The following is a 17,842-nucleotide window of genomic DNA, read 5'->3' as shown; positions in this document are numbered from 1 at the left end:
CCTCACCATTTCCAAGTGCAGGCAGGTGCTCCATCCTGGTGAGGGGTGGAGAATTCTATACATCAACCTTCATCCATTTCACCTACCTAGCTTGTTTGTAAAGTGGCACAGGATTGCAGAGAAAGCTGCATAGCATGCAAGGATGAGGGGTAACAAAATAACTTGCATTATCAGAGAAACAGAAACCAGTTTGCTTTATATAAACATAATACTAATTATTTCATCTAATGATTAGTTTCCAAATATGTCAATATTTAAACTATAAAAAAGCTAATTTCCATTTTTCACTGTATTGTCAGTTAACACCACACTAACTCCACATTAATGGACTTACTGCTATGCTGACTTTTCCTAGGATTTCCTCTGGAATTCTCCTGGCTTCCTTCAGCACCTGGTCCAGAGAACCGCCATCCTGAAATAAGAAACATGAAAAGCAGAAAAATCAAGATTTAGAAAATTGTAAAACAGACACAGAACAGTACAACACGGGAACAGGCCCTTCAGCCCACGATGTCATGTCTAATTAAGCTAATGATGCCTACTGAAATCCATCCCTTCTGCCTGCACATGGTCCATATCCCTCCCTTGCCTGCATATTCACACACCTATCTAAGAGCCTCTTAAACGTCTCTGTCATATCTGCCTCCACCACCACTCCTGGCAGCGCATTACACACACCCACCACTGTGTAAAAAAAAACTTGCCCCGCACATCTCCTTTGAACTTCCCCCCTCTCACCTTAAATGCATACCATCTAGTATTAGACATTTCAACCTTGGGGAAAAGATACCGGCTGACTACCTTATCTATGCCCCTCAATCTTATAAACTTCTGTCAGGTCTCCCCTCAGCCTCCACCACTCCAGAGAAAATAACCCCAGTTTGTCCAAACTCTCCTTATAGGACATGCCCTGTAATCCAGGCAGCTTCCTGGTGAACCTCTTCTGCACCGTCTCCAAAGTCTCCACATCCTTCCTATAATGGGGCAACTAGAATTGAATGCAATACTCCAGATGCAGCCTAACCAGAGTTTTATAAAGCTGCAACACAACTTCCTGACTCATGAACTCGATGCCTCGCCTAATAACGCAAGCATGCCATATGCCTTCTTTACCACCCTAGCAACTTGTGCGGCAAGATTAATATTATTTTATTTAGCATCTGTATGCTTCTCCTTGCTCTAGATTTAACTGCCAAAACCATGCACAATTCAGGATGAAAGAACACCATCTAACCAAGACAAACTGTTTAAAAACATGTTGGAAAAAGGCAGCAGATAGGTCAGGTTTCTGAAAAGCAAAATACAACTGGTGTGGTAATCTGACTAGAAAAACTCAGCAGCCATGGAGAGAAACAGAATTAACATTTCAGGCTGATAATGTTTTGTTGAAAGGCTATTAACCTGCACAGTTTCATTTTCTACAAATGCTGCCTGCCAACTTCTGCTTCCCCCTTACCTTACTAAATACTGAAAAGCCTTCATCACTTCCCATCATAAGCTGTTGCCTCGTGAAAGTCCATCTCTCTGTTTCAGACAGATGTCAGGATCAGCAAAGTTATAACCTCGGCCTCACATTTGACCAATTACTTTATCGACCTCTTACTTCTACCCCCCCCTAACCTTGATCATCCCTGCCCCTGCCTCAGCTCATCTATTGTTGAAACCTTAATGTATTTTGAGCCTCCAGATTATTCAAATGCTCCTGACTGATCACCGTAATTCTACTACAACAAACTTAAGGTCACCCAAAACTCTGCTGGCTACCTAACCTGCACTAAAGCCCAGTCACCCATCTCCCGTGATTGCTGATCCATGTTAACTCCCAGTCAAACAATACTTCAATTTTAATTTTCACTTGTTCTCAAACCCTCTCATGACCTTGGCTCTCACCATCTGTGCAACTTTCTGGTGCCCTACAACCCTCCAGGATCCGTGTTGTCCCATTTCTAACCTCGATCTCCGAGTTTAGCTGTCTGAACTTAAGATGGTTGAGGCTGTTGAGAAAACCCACATTAGTTAAAATATAAACTATGAACAGAAAACTGTTCTATTAAAGGCTGTAAACTCTATCTGCAATCTACTGATGTTTTCCACTCCTTAGAATAGTACCTGGCCTCCCAAACTAGAAATATTCCAGTACCTTCTTCAAAACGGACATCATTCACACACGCCAGGTTTCTTGACTGTGGTAGCAGAAAATCTATCTGGGTTTTTTCCAGCGTCCTCTCTCAGCTCACATTTCTGAACTCATTTATCTGCAAGAACTGACAGATCCTCTAAAAGTGCAAGTGCCAGCCTCAATCTGAAACTTTCCCCTTTAGAGTTTGAAATTAAGATGTTAATTGTTGTAGTTTTATACCGTTTTAAAAGTTCTGAAATCCAAACAATTAAAACAGCAAACGGACACAGGAAAATATTGTGACCTTGAAATTTGTTCAGACAACTCCAAAGAACGTGCTGCAAAGTGAGAGTAGAGGAATTTTGGACACATTTTTGTGTTTTAGCACTAGTTGGGAAATTTGACTCCTTAACATTTCCTGACATAAAATTCCTCTTAAAGACGTTAATAGCAATACAAGATGCAAAATTCACCTGCAGTGAGATTTTCAACCTCATTGGTCTGGAAAACATTTGTTCAAAATACAGTAGCTTTTACTAATCAATTTCCATTGAAACCGTGCTGTTTAAAACACCACTTAGACCACATTTTTACCCTCAAGATCTATGACTCCCTTCAGTTTCAAATACACCCTTGTCTGCTTTGACTCTTTTACTTGTGGAGGCAAAATGTCACAATTACTCTTAATTTCCTAGCCTCAGCATCATTCCAGGCTGCTGATCTCTGCCACAACTCTCACACTGATCCATTAGGAAGGTCACTACATTCAAAAGACCTTCTTGCCACCCAACCACTCCAGGGATTTACTGCCATGTTTTTGAATACATTTATGGAAAACTAGGAACAGAAGGCGATTCGGATTCTCAACAGGATGTTTGAGGTAGCCAAGTGCTCCAACCCAAAGGTACGGTATGCTTTGTGCTCAAAATGAGTGGATTTTTCAGAAATAAGCATTAGCTGCTGCAGCAATTTAAAATTTACAGTTTTCAATATTTTCTATTTGAATGTGCAGTAACCATAATTTTCCATATTTCCAGTTGGTTAGTTAACTTTGTCAGGAACCAGCTGAGAATGCGGAGGGGTTTTGGAAGTTGTCCTCGGCACATTTTAGAAGTCAGAAAGGACAGAGGATTACTGGGGACAGGGTTTAAAGTGGCAACAGGAGGCACCTTGTGTGGTGGACAAACACTGGCATAAGGACACATTGAGCTGAAGGGTCTGCTTACATTCTAGACTGAATGCAAGGATGGAATACAATGCCAAGAGTAGTCATGAATTGGAACCCCATAATCATGACTCAAAAATTGGAATTTTCCATCAATTTCCTTGACAGCAAAAACATTGACCTCATTCATTTTTCACTTACATTATGCCCGACCCTCCTTTGACTGTTTCTGACGACATCTGGTTTTTCCTAAGCCTGCTCCTTGTCTGAGTCAACAGCTATTTCTAATTGCTACCATGTGTCAATACTATTACAGTAATACTAATTAATTTGTGCCAATTAAAATGAGTAAATGCAGAGCTTAATAAAACAAGTCCAAAAGCTCCTTTTACACATGAAGACGAGAAAATGAGACAAAGAATTAAAATGCGTCATCAAGCCACCCCCAAATGCCGTTGTTATGGTTCTGCAATCTATTATTTTCACTCCTTGCCCTTCTGTGGATATAGATTACTCTAACAGAAGCACAGGCTATCTCACAGGTGTTGCACGGCCAAGGAAAATACACTACGTGCACATACGACGTCACGGTTTGACATATCACCTGTGACAATGCACCATATCTTGGCACTAGACTGCTCACCAGCGCAGATTTAGTGGCTGTAACCGTCAAGGATTCTGACCCTATAAAATTCTTGAAGTGGCAAGCGCATTAAGCCAAAGCCAAAACAGTGAAAACCGGGATAATCCAGTATCATTTATATCACCAAAAGCCTGTCCTGGTCCAACCACGTTAGATGCCATGGCCAAGAAAGCTAACCAGCGCTTCTACTTCCTCAGGAGGCACGCCCCTGTTGACCATCACCAATTTTTAAATCGATGCACCATAGAAAGCATCTTATCTGGATGTGTCACAGCTTGGTATGGCAACTGCTCTGCCCGTGACCTCAAGAAACTGCGGAGAGTTGTGGACACAGCTCAGCACATCACGGAAACCAGCCTCCCCTCCATGGACTCTGCCTACACTTCTCACTGCCTCGGTAAAACAGCCAACATAATCAAAGACCCCACCCACCCTGGACATTTCTCTCTTCTCTTCTTCCGTTCCCCCCCCAAAAATCAGACAGAAGATACAAAAGCCTGAAAGCACGTACCACCAGGATCAAGGACAGCTTCTATCTCGCTGTTATAGACTATTGAATGATAAGTATGGTAAAATGGACTCTTGACCTCACAATCTACCTCGTTATGACCTTGCACCTTATTATCTGCCTGCACTTTCTCTGTAACCATAACACTTTATTCTGCATTCTGTTATTGTTTTACCCTGTACTACCTCAATGCACTGTGTAATGAATTGATCTGTATGAACGGTATGCAAGACAAGTTTTTCCTCTGTACCTTGGTACATGTGACAATAATAAACTAATTCCAACATTACTCTAACTGTAATGTACAGTTATTCTGTAACAAGGCAATGCTAGAAATGATTCAAATTTCCAACATCTTCAAAACATAGCTCCAAGTAGCATCAAAGAAAATACACTTTCACACAACAATAAGGTGTAATATTTCAGAAGTAGTATATTTAAAATCAATTTTTTAAAAAAAACTATAAGTACTAAACAGTGGAAACACTAAAAACTTCAATTTGTCTTGAACCTTTCTTTTCCCCCATACAATAGTCAGGAAAAATTAGAAACTATTACCAGGGAAAGTATTGATTTATTATTGTCACTTGTACCGAGGTACAGTGAAAAACTTGTCTTGCATACCGATCGTACAGGTCAATTCATTACACAGTGCAGTTACATTGAGTTGGTACAAAGTGCACCGATGTGGTACAGGTAAAAACAATAACAGTACAGAGTAAAGTATTAATAGACACAGAGAAATGAATTGATAAAGGAAAACCACAGCAGATTTGTTAAGGGTAAACTGTGCAAAACTAAAAATGGACCACCATGATTGCTCTAGAGATGTAATAGATTCAAATGGGCTAAATGCACGCAAATGGACCATGTTTAAAAGGCATTTGGACAGGTTCAAAGATAGGACAGGTTCAAAGATAGGAATAGTTTGAGGGATATGGGCCAAACATAGGCAAGTGGGACTAGCTCAGGAAGGCACCTTGGTCAGCATGGACAAGTTGGGCTGTAGGGCCTGCTCTTATGCTATATTACCGATTATGGTTTCCTGTTCTGTCATAACTGTTCTATTGTTCAATGACAAATAGTTGGAGAATATTGGTTGATTGTTTCCACTTGTTACTAACAATATACAGATTCAAATTATGTCCCTTTCAAAACAAAGGACATAAATTTTAATCTGCATATTGTTAATAGAAGAAACTTATTTTAAGCCACATCAAATTAGCTTTCAGCTTGACAAACTAGTGTTTAGCATTTATGTACTGTACATTATGCTTTATCAGAAAGGATGTTACCTTGTGCTGATATTATACTGGTAAAGGTTACTTTATGTGCTGAGACCTTGCCGAGATAGTAGGTTCTACAAGAATGTTCACAGATGATGCTACATTTGTTTCATGTACAACTCCAACATTAATGGTGAAAGTGCAAAATAGTGTCAAGTTCATTGGGGGTGATGGGGGGGAGGTGGGGGGAAGGAAGGGAGAGGGTATTGCAATTTCTTCTGTGTTCAGTAGTGGAGGCAAACATGGCTCCATATCTGGCAACAATTCGATTTTTTAATTGTAAAATCAAGGAATCAAAGCATCAGATGAAAATTGACTTATTGTCCGACCCACAGAATCCTTTCAAATTGCCATTAAGCATAGAACCCAATTTAACAGAGCTTGTATTTCAGGTTAGCCATACGTCAAACTGACAGACAGATTATCAAATACATGCTATAAATCAATTAGCTAATGTGTGTCCGTGTGCACGTCTGTCTCTGTCGACAGTGTCACATAACTGAGTACCACTGCCTTAGATAGTATCAGATCCTATGCAATTGTCCTAGTTTGCAAATCAATTCTAAAAGGGAGAAAAGTAAGGCAATGGACAACTCTGTATTTGAAATCTATGCTTCAAATTGCCTTGACAACCAAGTCAGCTTTAAAAGTAAGCACAAGGAAGAACTCCAATCTCGCGTTACAATACAAAAATACAAGTAGCAGCTGGAAATAAAGATGACAAACCCTAGAGATCGGTACAATCAATTCTTTAGCACAACAATCCATCTGCAATTCAGGATTCATGTGTCAAAAGCTTTTAAATGCCGATTGTGTGTTCAAACAATGAATTACATTATAGGTTAAACACTCTTGTACACCTCAAAGCAAATTACATTAGATAGGATCAAATTGGATATAAACCAGTGGTATGCAATATGATCAACCTCTCCCTCAATGTTTGACCATGAAAATTTGCTGCATCTAGATGCCTCTAGATGGCAGCCTGACCAATTTTGTAACATTGGCAGAACTGTTTTTCAGTCTTTCCCTTCCATTTTCCTGTGGAAGAAAATACATTTCACCAGAAACAAATTTGGTTTTACATCTTTTCCCACTTCTTTTTCCTTTGGGCAGATATTTGCCCTCCAGATAGCCACCATCAACGACTGGGATCAGGCACTCATTATGTGAAGCAGTAAAGGTTTTTTTAAGACATTATTCCTTCTTGGTATGTGTTAGGGCGATCACAGGTATGCCATTGAGGTGAGCTCTGATCTGAGAAATTCAGCACAATGTTGTATGGTGACCATTGAAATGCATTTCCCCTGTGAATTTTTAAAATGTTTCAAACTGCAAACCAATAGAGTGTACCATGTTAAGAGAGGATAGCAAGCATGTTTTCAGATGGTATTCAACTAAATGATTCCTGTATAGTTCAGATCAGATGTCTGGTGCATTAAAGCACACCATGCAATTCATCCATGCAGAAGGCACACAATGTCGGAAGGCTGAGATTTCAAACCACAGGCTTAGTTTGACAGGGGTACAGTACAAGGAATAGGAGACATATTTAAGGTAAGAATTAAAATAAGGTGTTATCTCTGCACTTATATGAATGTAATAGACTCCATGACTGTTTTTGAAAATGGACAAAATATCCTGCAGCTCTGCAGGCCAACATTTCTCAACTAAAAAGTTATCTGATCACTTATCTCATTTCTATTTGTGGGAACTTGCTCTTTGCAAAATTTCTTTTGGGTTTCCTGACATTACGCAGTTATAATGCATCAAAGAAAAACAAGCACCATTGTGAAAGCACTTTGGAACATTATGAATGCAATGCAAGCCATATTTTACTGATGGCTTTTACCCTGATTGATGTTAATATCAAACACTGCCTTGAGGCAAATGACTGCCCTGACATCATCTCCGGAATTGAACTAAGTGGTCCTAGCAAAACACAAACTGGGCAATGATGAGCAAGTTATTGGTGATTAAGTGCCCCTTGATTAAGTGATTGGTGATCAAGTACTGTCTCAGCATCTGCCAGCACTTTGTTCATGATGGAGAACTGATTAATTAGGCAGTAATTAGTCAAACTTGATTTGATGTGTTTTTTGTGAGCAGGACATTCTTGGACAATTTTCCATTGTCAGATACATGCCAGTCCCATATTGTATGGGAAGAGCTTGGCAAGAGAAAGAGCTGGTTCTGGAGTGCAAGTCTTCAGCCAGGATGCTGTCTGGTCCTCTAGCCTTTGCTGTGTCCAGTGCTCTCAACCATTTCCGGATATCACAGACCGAAAAGAATTGGCTGAAGACCAGCTTTTGTGTTGAGAAGATCTCAGGGAGAAGAACAGATTAGCCACTTTGGGCTGAACGTGGTTGAGAAAGCTTCAGTCCGTTAGTGCTTGCATGCTGGATCCCCCCATCTTTGATGGTGGGGAAGTTCTTGGAAAAACAGCAGCAGGGGAAGAGATTCCAGACAACTAGAGTATATTGAGAACCGTACAAACATAAATAGAAGCAGGAGAATTGCTCTGAAGCCCTTGTCTGCTCTGCCATACAATAAGATCAAAGTTGATCTTATACCTCAGTGCCACTCTCCTGCACTAAAGCCATATCCCCCTGTACCTTTAATATCCAAAAAAAATCTATTTATTTCAGTCTTAAAACTAACCAGTGACTGAGGACTTACAGCCCTTTTCAGTGGAGAATTCCAAGGATCCACTACTGCTGGGTGAAGAAAATTCTTCCCAGCTCAATCCCGATTGACTGCCTCTTACTTTGAGGCACCATCTCCTGTTTTAGTTGGACATTGGGGAAAACATCATCCCTACATCACCCAGTCAAGCCTTCTCTTTCAACGAGATCACCTCATTCTCCTACACTTCACATGGATAGCTTCAGTGTGCTTAATGTCAAAGGGCAACTCTTCTCCCCAGCCCTCTCAACCACACCTCCACCACCGCAGGAATTAATCTGATGAACCTCTGCACACTATCATAGGTACGCAACTAGATCTATGCTCAAATTAAACAGCAGACACATACACAGTATTTAACTATGCCTGGGGTATGGGTAGGGAAGAGTAGAATGTGGGAGATGGCAAGGGAAAGAATCATACATTAACCTTGCTTCACCCAGGGTCAGTGATCTAAAGCACTTGTCTTGCTGTGTAATCTGCATGATTAGTCAATGAATTCTAGACAGGAAGAGGAAAAACAAAAGCAGAAAATAAAATCTGATTACAGTCAGCTGAATTTAAAGGACAGTTACTGATGCACAATTACAAAATTGATGTTACTCTCATTGCACTCAATTTAATAATACATAAAGTAGGATTTTAAGTGACAAAACTGACAACCACTGGAAGATTGACATTTGTTACTGTTCGCTGATATTAATAACCAGTCATATCAATCTATTTGGGATAGGAACCCTCTTTATTCTGGCAGCAGAGTAGCCCTCAACATGTACGTACTTACGACATAAAAAATTGGGGATAGGTTTCTGACTACTTGCAATTTACTTTCCATGTGCTCTACCTCCACTACTCTGTCAATTAACCCACTCTTTGAAGCAGTTAAAAATAATCGAGTTTGTCACGTGCACAGTACAGTGAAGTACAGTACAACAAAAACCTCACAGTAGCATCACATGCATGTAGGTACAAAGGGAAATCTGTTATAATTGTGTACAGAACCAATCTAGAAAAAAAGCTATTGTGAGAAAAGAAAACAGCCAAAAAAACAATCCTAAAAAGAACAATTTCATAGCATTACAAGATTAGGTCGGGTCTCAGGTCTGCAAAGGAATTTTCCGCTGTAATCCATAACACTTCGTAGAACATTAAAAATATGGAGGAAAAAATGGGTTTCTTCACAAGCAGATACTTCATGAATAAATACCAACAGATAATCTACCTTAAGGATCACAAATTCATACAGGTTCAAGGAGTGAGGTTTTACTGCTGCTTCCTTGACGTTAAAAAACACTACGTGTTTATTTTTGTTATAAAAAAGGATGCAGAAGACTTCAGAATTCCCCTCTGTCAGCTCCTCCACATCCTCCACCACCCAACAGCTTCCCCTCCAAATTTCCCCACATTAGTTACTGTGATTGAAGATTAGACCAAAAGACAAAAGTAAAATACTGCAAATGCTGAAACTCTGAAATTAAAGAACAGAAAATGCTCAAAATCAAAGTCAAATTTATTGTCATGTGCACAAGTACATGTATGCACAGGTGCAATGAAAAAGTTAGTTGCAGCAGCATCACAGGCACATAGCATCAGATAAGCAGCACTCAAGAAAAACAAATTAAACAAGTTTTACAAGATCAATTAGAACAATAAAAGAGCCCATTTTAGTGCGAAGTGATGAAACTGGTCATAGTGTTGCTAAACTGTAGTGATTAGGATTGGCCAGTTGGTTCAAGAACTGGATGGTTGAAGGGAAGTATTCAGTGGATCGGGAAACAAATATGCAGAGGAAAGAATTACTATTTTTGATCACTGAGTTGTTAAGTCAGAGCTACCATAATTTGTACCCATAATAAGCAGACAGCAGATAAGTTTACAGGTATTTTGCATCAGTCTTCATTGTAAAAGGATACAGGTGAAATCCCAGAAATAGTTTTAAATTAGGAACTGGAAGAGAGGAGATCACCAGGGCCACAGTACTGAGCAAACTATTTGAGGTGTGGGCTGACAGGTGTGCAGGTCCGGATAGACTTCATCTTAGGGTCTTAAAAGACGTGGCTGGTAAGATTTTGATGCATCGGTTTTAAATTCTCAAAAATTCTCTAGATTCAAGGAGGGATCCAAGTGTCCGAGTTCACAATTTCTAAAAGGGTAGTATAAATAGGAAAGTTAATAGAAAGCCTGCGTTTTTGTTAGGAGAATTGAATAGAAAAGTAGATAGATTATGCTTCAGTAACAGAAGGCATTGAATGGTAAGACCACTTGTGGAGTACCATGTATAATACTGATCCCCTTATTCAAGGATGGATGTTAATGCATTGGAAACAGTTCAGAGAAAGTTTACTAGACTGATACCTGGAATGGGTAAATTGTCTTATGAGGAAAGGACAGACAAACTGGGCTTCTAATTTGCATGTTTGCATAACCCATGCTGTTTGAAAACCTGCAAAAACTGACTCGGGTCTTCTCAATGCAATCCTCTCCTACCCCATCTGTTTTAACGAGGATACGTCCAATGTACTGAACCAAACACAAAAATTAGATCTAAAATAGAAACAGGAAATGGTAGAAAGGTTCAGCAAGTCAGGCAGCATCTGTAGAGAAAGAAACAGAATTAAATGTTTCTATTCAATGATCTTTCATTGATCTGAAAGCTGAATGAAAGATCTTTGACTTTAAACTGAGTACTACCAGCACCTTCTGGTTTTATTTCAAATTTCCAGTCTGCAGTTTTTAAAAAAATTACACAAATTAGGTCATTACATAGTCCTCAACAGGACTGCTAGAAATCAAAATAAAGTGCAGGACTAAATCAGCTATATCACTTGATCACACAGAAAAGGCATATAGTAAGGGAGGGCCAAACTGTGAAAAGTTAGTGACTACTGGCAGGTAAGAATCTTTCTTTACATTGTTTCTCACATTATTGGGTTAGATGCCCTGTGTAGCATGTTTAGGAATGATGAATCCCAAGTAGAGAATATTCAAATAGAAAAGAAAAATCGACTTGATCCATTAAAAAAAATCAATATAAAAACTGAATCAAAGATTGAATAAGCATAACACAGATAATGAACACAATACTTTAGGTATGATTTTCATGGAATAATATATACACATTGTCCAAAAGCAGTGGTTACCTTGAAATGCAATTGAATTTAAACAGAATAAAAAGCTTTAATTTCTTAGTTTATACAGAAGCAGGCCAGAGGCTGCATATCCTACAAACTGACTCACCTCCTTACACTTTGAACCTTTCCCTTATCTAAAAAGGCATAAACTAGGAGCATGATAGAATATTCTCCATTTGATTGAATACAGCTCCAACAACACTCAATAAGTCCAACACCATACAAAACAAAGCAGCCCATTTAGTTACATACCATCTATAAAATGTGCAGAGGTTACTCATCTAGGCTGTTCCAACTGGACTTCCCAAACCCATAACCACTAACATAAAAAGGGACAAGGGTTTCAGGTGCATGGAAAGGCCACCACCTGCTGGTTCCCTTCAGGTCACACGTCATCCCGACTTGGAAATTATATCAGTTCCTTCATTATCACTGGGCCTAAACCTGGAACTCCCTAACCAACAGCACGGTGCGAGTGCTTTTACCAGGAGGATCCAATAGTTCAAGATGACTTTACCACCTTCTCAAGCACATATGGGGTGTGCAACAAACACTGACCTGGCACCTCACTGCTCACATCCTGAAAACTGAATTAAATAAATATACAAGCTGGGGTTAGAAATATTTCTTTTCCTCCCCCCTCCCTATTTGAAAAACCTTTCAATAGGTCTCTGGCTCATGCCCTGTAATGTCTGTGTAATTTGAATTGAGAAATCCAAGACCTATTAATATCAGCTTTAACACTTACCATGTGCTCCATGCATATACTGATTTCACCATCACTGTAAAATGCTCCATAGAAGCCCACAATATATGGAGAGTTACATTCATGAAGCACCTGGAGTTCTCTGATGATCTGATTGCGAATGGCAGGCTTTATTTCTAAGTGAATCAGCTGGAGAAAGGGAGAAGATTCTGAAGATTATCTGAATTATTAGTTTCTTAAAAATTTGAGAAGTGCTCACTATAATATTTTTCATTTGAATCGTACCAGATTTTACAACTCAAAAATCAGATTCAGATATATCATGACAATTCTGGCACAAAAATCACTGGCTAGCTACAAAAAACACATTCAGATGGGACAGGGTGTTCTGGTGCAGAATAGTTTAGTGAGCAGCTTATACTGTAGTCAGCTGGATGTTAGAAAAGGTACCATTTTTCTTTTCCATACATACGGTGATACTAACTGGACAAACAGAGCAAGATTCATTCAAACAACCTGTTAAGGTCAAAGTTATCAAATTGATTAATTTGTGCCAGTTTTGAAGCTTCCTTCTATGCTTAGGCATTGACAAAAAATTTCAAGAATTGCAAAGTTTTGAATTCCAAATAGCAGAATATGGCAACTGCAGATATTAGCTTACCTTTCTTGCCATAATAAGACCTGATGGCTTGTGACGTACTTTGGTGACAACGCCCCCATTACCAGCACCCAGCTCACATATCTTATCAAAGTCGTCGTCTTTCAATTCACCAACTTTGGCCTTCTGTGTAAGAAAGGCTTCAAGTCTATTTTTCTGCTGCTCATCAAGCTCAAGTTCCTCCAACTTCTTTGGTAGGGTTACTAGGTTAGCACTGGAACACAAAATATCATCTTGAATTAAAACAGGGATCTTGTAACATAAAGGCCGCTGACTTGAATTTTACACATCTGCAGTTCAAAATGTTTCCAAATTTTGCATCATCCCATCCACTTGTTCTAGAAGTCTGGCATGATTTGGGCTCAACTCGGAGTACAAAGTTAATGGCAGGATTCTGGGTAGTGTGGAGGAGCAGAGGGATCTGGGGGTTCATATCCACAGATCACTGAAAGTTGCCTCACAGGTGGATAGGGTAGTTAAGAAAGCTTATGGGATGTTAGCATTCATAAGTCGTGGGATCGAGCTTAAGAGCCGCGAGGTAATGATGCAGCTCTACAAAACTCTGGTTAGACCACACTTGGAGTACTGTGTCCAGTTCTGGTCGCCACATTATAGGAAGGATGTGGAAGCATCGGAAAGGGTGCAGAGGAGATTTACCAGGATGTTGCCTGGTTTAGAGAGTATGCATTATGAGGAGAGACTAAGGGAGCTGGGGCTGTACTCTTTGGAGAGGCGGATGAGAGAAGACATGATAGAAGCATACAAAATATTAAGAGGAATAGATAGAATAGACAGCCAGCGCCTTTTTCCTAGGGCACCAATGCTCATTACAAGAGGGCATGGCTTTAAAGTAATGGGTGGGAAGTTCAAGGGAGATATCAGTGGGAGGTTTTTTTACCCAGAGAGTGGTTGGGGCATGGAATCCGCTGCCTGGGATGGTGGTGGAGGCAGGTACATTGGTCAAATTCAAGAGATTGCTAGATAAGCATATGGAGGAATTTAAAATAGAGGGATATGTGGGAGGAAGGGGTTGGATAGTCTTAGGCAAGGTTTAAAGGTCAGCACAACATTGTGGGCCAAAGGGCCTGTTTTGTGCTGTACTGTTCTATGATCTCCTTACTCGCTACAAAATATTTTATATGGTCAAGAGATCCATGTTGGCTTTTCATCTTCACTCCTATACTTTTATGATAATCAGAAGTTGGAATTGTTCATTCCACCTCCCAGTCTCTTCCATCATAGATATTGAGACAAATACATGTTATAGAGCAGGACAGTAGCAAGTTAAAACCAAAGCCATACTGATTGTTAGGGCATCTTTGATGAAGCAGTCACTTTATTCCAATGATCATATAAACTCCACTATATTTACTGAAGTTCTCATTTCTTGAAGATCCATATTAGCCATAGTTAATTCTGAATCTACCCTTAAAACCATATGTCAAAGTGTTATCTCACCAGTACACACAAGACACAGGAAATAGCTATTTGTTAAAAGGCAAACAAGTCAAGCACATCTATATTTATCTACAAGACTGTTTGCTAAAAAAGTAGTTTGCTCAATTATTCTCTGCAGAAAACCAGTATGCAAATATGTTTTTGAAATTACTTTCTCAGCAAAATTTAATAATTGATTATCTGTAATAAAAATTAGTTTGAATGTTCCACTCCTAAATGCATCTTTGATGTATCTCAATTGTCGTTTCACTTTACAACTTCAAAATTTGGTGGTCGTTTGAAATCCATAATTTTTTTTAAAAACAGGAAATTTTTGATGCTCAAGTTCATTTAAACGTAGAGTTGAATACTCATGTAATAGAAATGCCTTTTTAAAAAAATATATACATACATACACACTCAGGTTTTGCACTTCCTTTCTTAAAACTGTATTGCAACTTATGGTTATACAGCAAATAATTAGCAATGATCTGATAGCATACTTCTGGGGGAGGATTTCTTTTGAAAAACAACTTCCTCCTACCTGCATTTATCAAACTATCATCATGTTATGATCGTGATAGACGGGTTTTTAACTAAAAAGAGATAAAGTGTGAAAAACAAAAAAACAGCACAGTTAAACCTTAGTGAGTGGAAAATGAAAATGCAAACCGAGATTCGTGTACTAGATTCTGGGGAGAACTTTTAGATTGCATAATTTTAAGTAGTAAAATAAAAGAGCTGGTGAATCTGAGTCTCCATGGGACAGTTTTGTTGTGCATCTTACTTGTGAATATACAACTATTGTGAAGTGTAACATAGGAATACATGGTCTTGTTCTGACAAAGGGTCTCCAACTTGAAATGCAAGCTCTCTTTCCACAGATGCTGCCCAATTGGCTGAGTGTTTCCAACATTATCTGTTTTTATTTTAGATTTCCAACATGTGCTTTTTCTGGTTTTTGAAAAAGTAGAAATTTATTCATAGTGCAGCCTCCAACTTGCATTTATTTAGCACTTCAAAAAAATGCTTGAATTCAGCCTCTCCAATATAAAGAGCAGTGAGGAAAGTATGGGATGAGAGTTTCCTCATTGCTCTTTATATTGGAGAGGGAGTGAAGTCCACATTTGAGTAAACTTAACACAATCCTGAGTGTAGAGAAACAAAGGACTGCGGATGCTGGAATCTAGATGAAAAACACGATGATGCTGGAGGAACTCAGCAGGCCAGGCAGCATCCGTGGAGAAAAGCAGGCAGTCAACGTTTTGGGTCAGGACCCTTCTTCAGGACTGAAGATAGGAAAAGGGGAAGCCCAATATATAGGAGGGAAAAGCAGAGCAGTGATAGGTGGACAAAAGAGGGGAGGCAGGGTGGGCACAAGGTGGTGACAGGTATATGCAAGTAAGAGATAGTGATAGGCAGGTGCGGAGGAGGAGGGGAGAGCAGATTCACTGGGGGATGGGTCAAAAGGCAAGGAAAAAATGGGGGTAAAAAAGAGAGGCTAGGAAAGGGAAGAAAAGAAGAGGCATGGATGGGATGGGGGGGGGTGTTGTGGGAATTTCTTAAAGTGGGAGAATTCAATGTTCATGCCGTTAGGCTGCAAGGTTCCAAGATGGAAAATGAGGTGCTGTTTCCTCATTAATGGCATGAGCATTCAATTCTCCCACTTTAAGAAAGTCCCACCCCAAACGTGCCTCTTCTTTTCCTCCCTTTCCTAGCCTCCCTCTCTTTTTTCTACCCCCCTCTTTTCCTCCTTACCTTTGACCCATCCCCCGGTGGATCTGCTCTCCCCTCCTCCCCCACACCTGCCTATCACTATCTCTTACCTGCATCTACCTATCACCACCCTGTGCCCACCCCACCTCCCCTCTTTTGTCCACCTATTACTGCTCTGCTTTTCCCTTCTATATACTGGGCTTCCCCTTTTCCTATCTTCAGTCCTGACCCAAAATGTTGACCACCTGCTTTTCTCCACGGATGCTGCCTGACAATCCTGATCACAAATCAGTGCAATACAAGATTAAGTGCAATATATCTGAATTTGCCGATGAAAGAAAGATATGTGAACGTATAGATCGTAAGGACATTCGAGAGGGGCATTGGGGGTTATAGGCAGATTAAGTGGATGGCTGAGCACACTGTAGATGGAAATATAACGGGGAAAAAAACTTTTTTTTAGGTGAATGGATGACTTAAGTAGAGTTTGTTTTAAATAACAAGAGAACAAAAGGCGTTCTGTTCAGTGATTCATGTACAAGGTGCCTTGTACGTGAATTACTGAAAGTTAAATTGCAGGTACAGCAAGCAATAAGGAAGGCATGCAGTTTGTTGGTCTTCATGGTGAGGATTTGAGTACAAGAGTAGAGCTGTATTGCCCCAAGGATAAAATATCCCAGTAGGGCCACATCTGGAATATTGTGTTTAAGGTCTCATCTCCATACCAAGGCAGGAAATACTTGCAATCGAGGGAATGCAGCAAAAGGTTCACCAGATTGATTCCTGGGATGGCAGGTTTGTCATATGGGGAGAATAAGCAGAGCCTACACACTCCCCATTCAAGACCTGGGAGAGATCTCATTAAAACAAATACTCATGGAACTTGACAAGGCAGATGAAAAGTTAATGTTTCCTGACTGGTGTGTTTAACACAAGATGTTGACCTTTCAGGATTGAGATGAAAAGAAGTTTCTTCACCCAAAGGGTACAGAATCTTTAGAATTCACTACCCAAGAGCCTTGGAGGCTCAGTCAATCAGGATATTCAAGACAGAGATTGAAAGACTTCAGAGAATCAAGGGATATGGGTTTAGTACAGAAAAGTGGCATCAAATGAAAGATCAGTCTTGAGCTTACTGAGTGGCAGAGTGCAGTGAATGGCCCATTCCTGCTTCTACTTCTTCCATTCAGTCCATATACCCCTCCTCTGTACATACTTTGATTAGTTTCCTTGCAGCTTTGTCAGAGATTAGTTAACTTGGTGTTCACCAGACTAGCATTGCTGGGTCTCCACGGCTTTAGGGTAGTGTTATTCAACAGTAAGCTTTTATGACAACGTGCAGCCGGCCAACTGAAGGTTTAAGGAAAATACTGTACCACAGAGGGAGACTTCAGACATATTGCTTCAAAATAAATGGTAGGATAATTGCCACTTCAAGCTTTCACAGTACCACATAGCTAAACGCACATCACTTTACTCAAGAGGGCAAATGTTATTAGACTTCATGAAACTCTATGCTGGATAGGAGAAAAATTGATTGGAAAAATACCCCAAGACCTTAATAATGCATCCCATGATGACTGGGGATGGATTAGTATCCAACAAGCCTCTAACATACTATGTTTATACCAGAAATAAACAGTTAATTGGACAAAGATTAGTTGGGAGTTAGAAAAGGACAGATTTAGGAGTCATTTGGAAAAGGGTGCCTTGATTACAGAAAAACAGCACGGATTTGTTAGAGGCAAATTAACGGACCCGATAGAACTTTTGATGAAATAATGGTAT

General features: G+C 39.8%; 1 protein-coding gene across 1 annotated transcript in view; it reads right to left on the bottom strand.

The window, feature by feature from the left end:
• Positions 1 to 17,842, bottom strand: part of LOC127582396 (dual specificity mitogen-activated protein kinase kinase 2) — a 60,950-nt gene that overhangs the window by 28,174 nt on the left and 14,934 nt on the right. Inside the window, exons 2-4 of the mRNA XM_052037591.1 lie at positions 12,905 to 13,115; positions 12,286 to 12,432; positions 335 to 412 (exon numbers count right to left, since the gene is read on the bottom strand). Of these exons, the coding sequence (XP_051893551.1) occupies positions 335 to 412; positions 12,286 to 12,432; positions 12,905 to 13,115 (436 nt within the window). The remainder of the gene's footprint in view (positions 1 to 334; positions 413 to 12,285; positions 12,433 to 12,904; positions 13,116 to 17,842) is intronic.

This window comes from Pristis pectinata, chromosome 24 (genome assembly GCF_009764475.1).
Source record: "Pristis pectinata isolate sPriPec2 chromosome 24, sPriPec2.1.pri, whole genome shotgun sequence".
NCBI lineage: Eukaryota > Metazoa > Chordata > Chondrichthyes > Rhinopristiformes > Pristidae > Pristis > Pristis pectinata.
The sequence above is the reverse complement of the archived record's forward strand: the minus strand, read 5'-3'. Positions and strand labels throughout refer to the sequence as shown.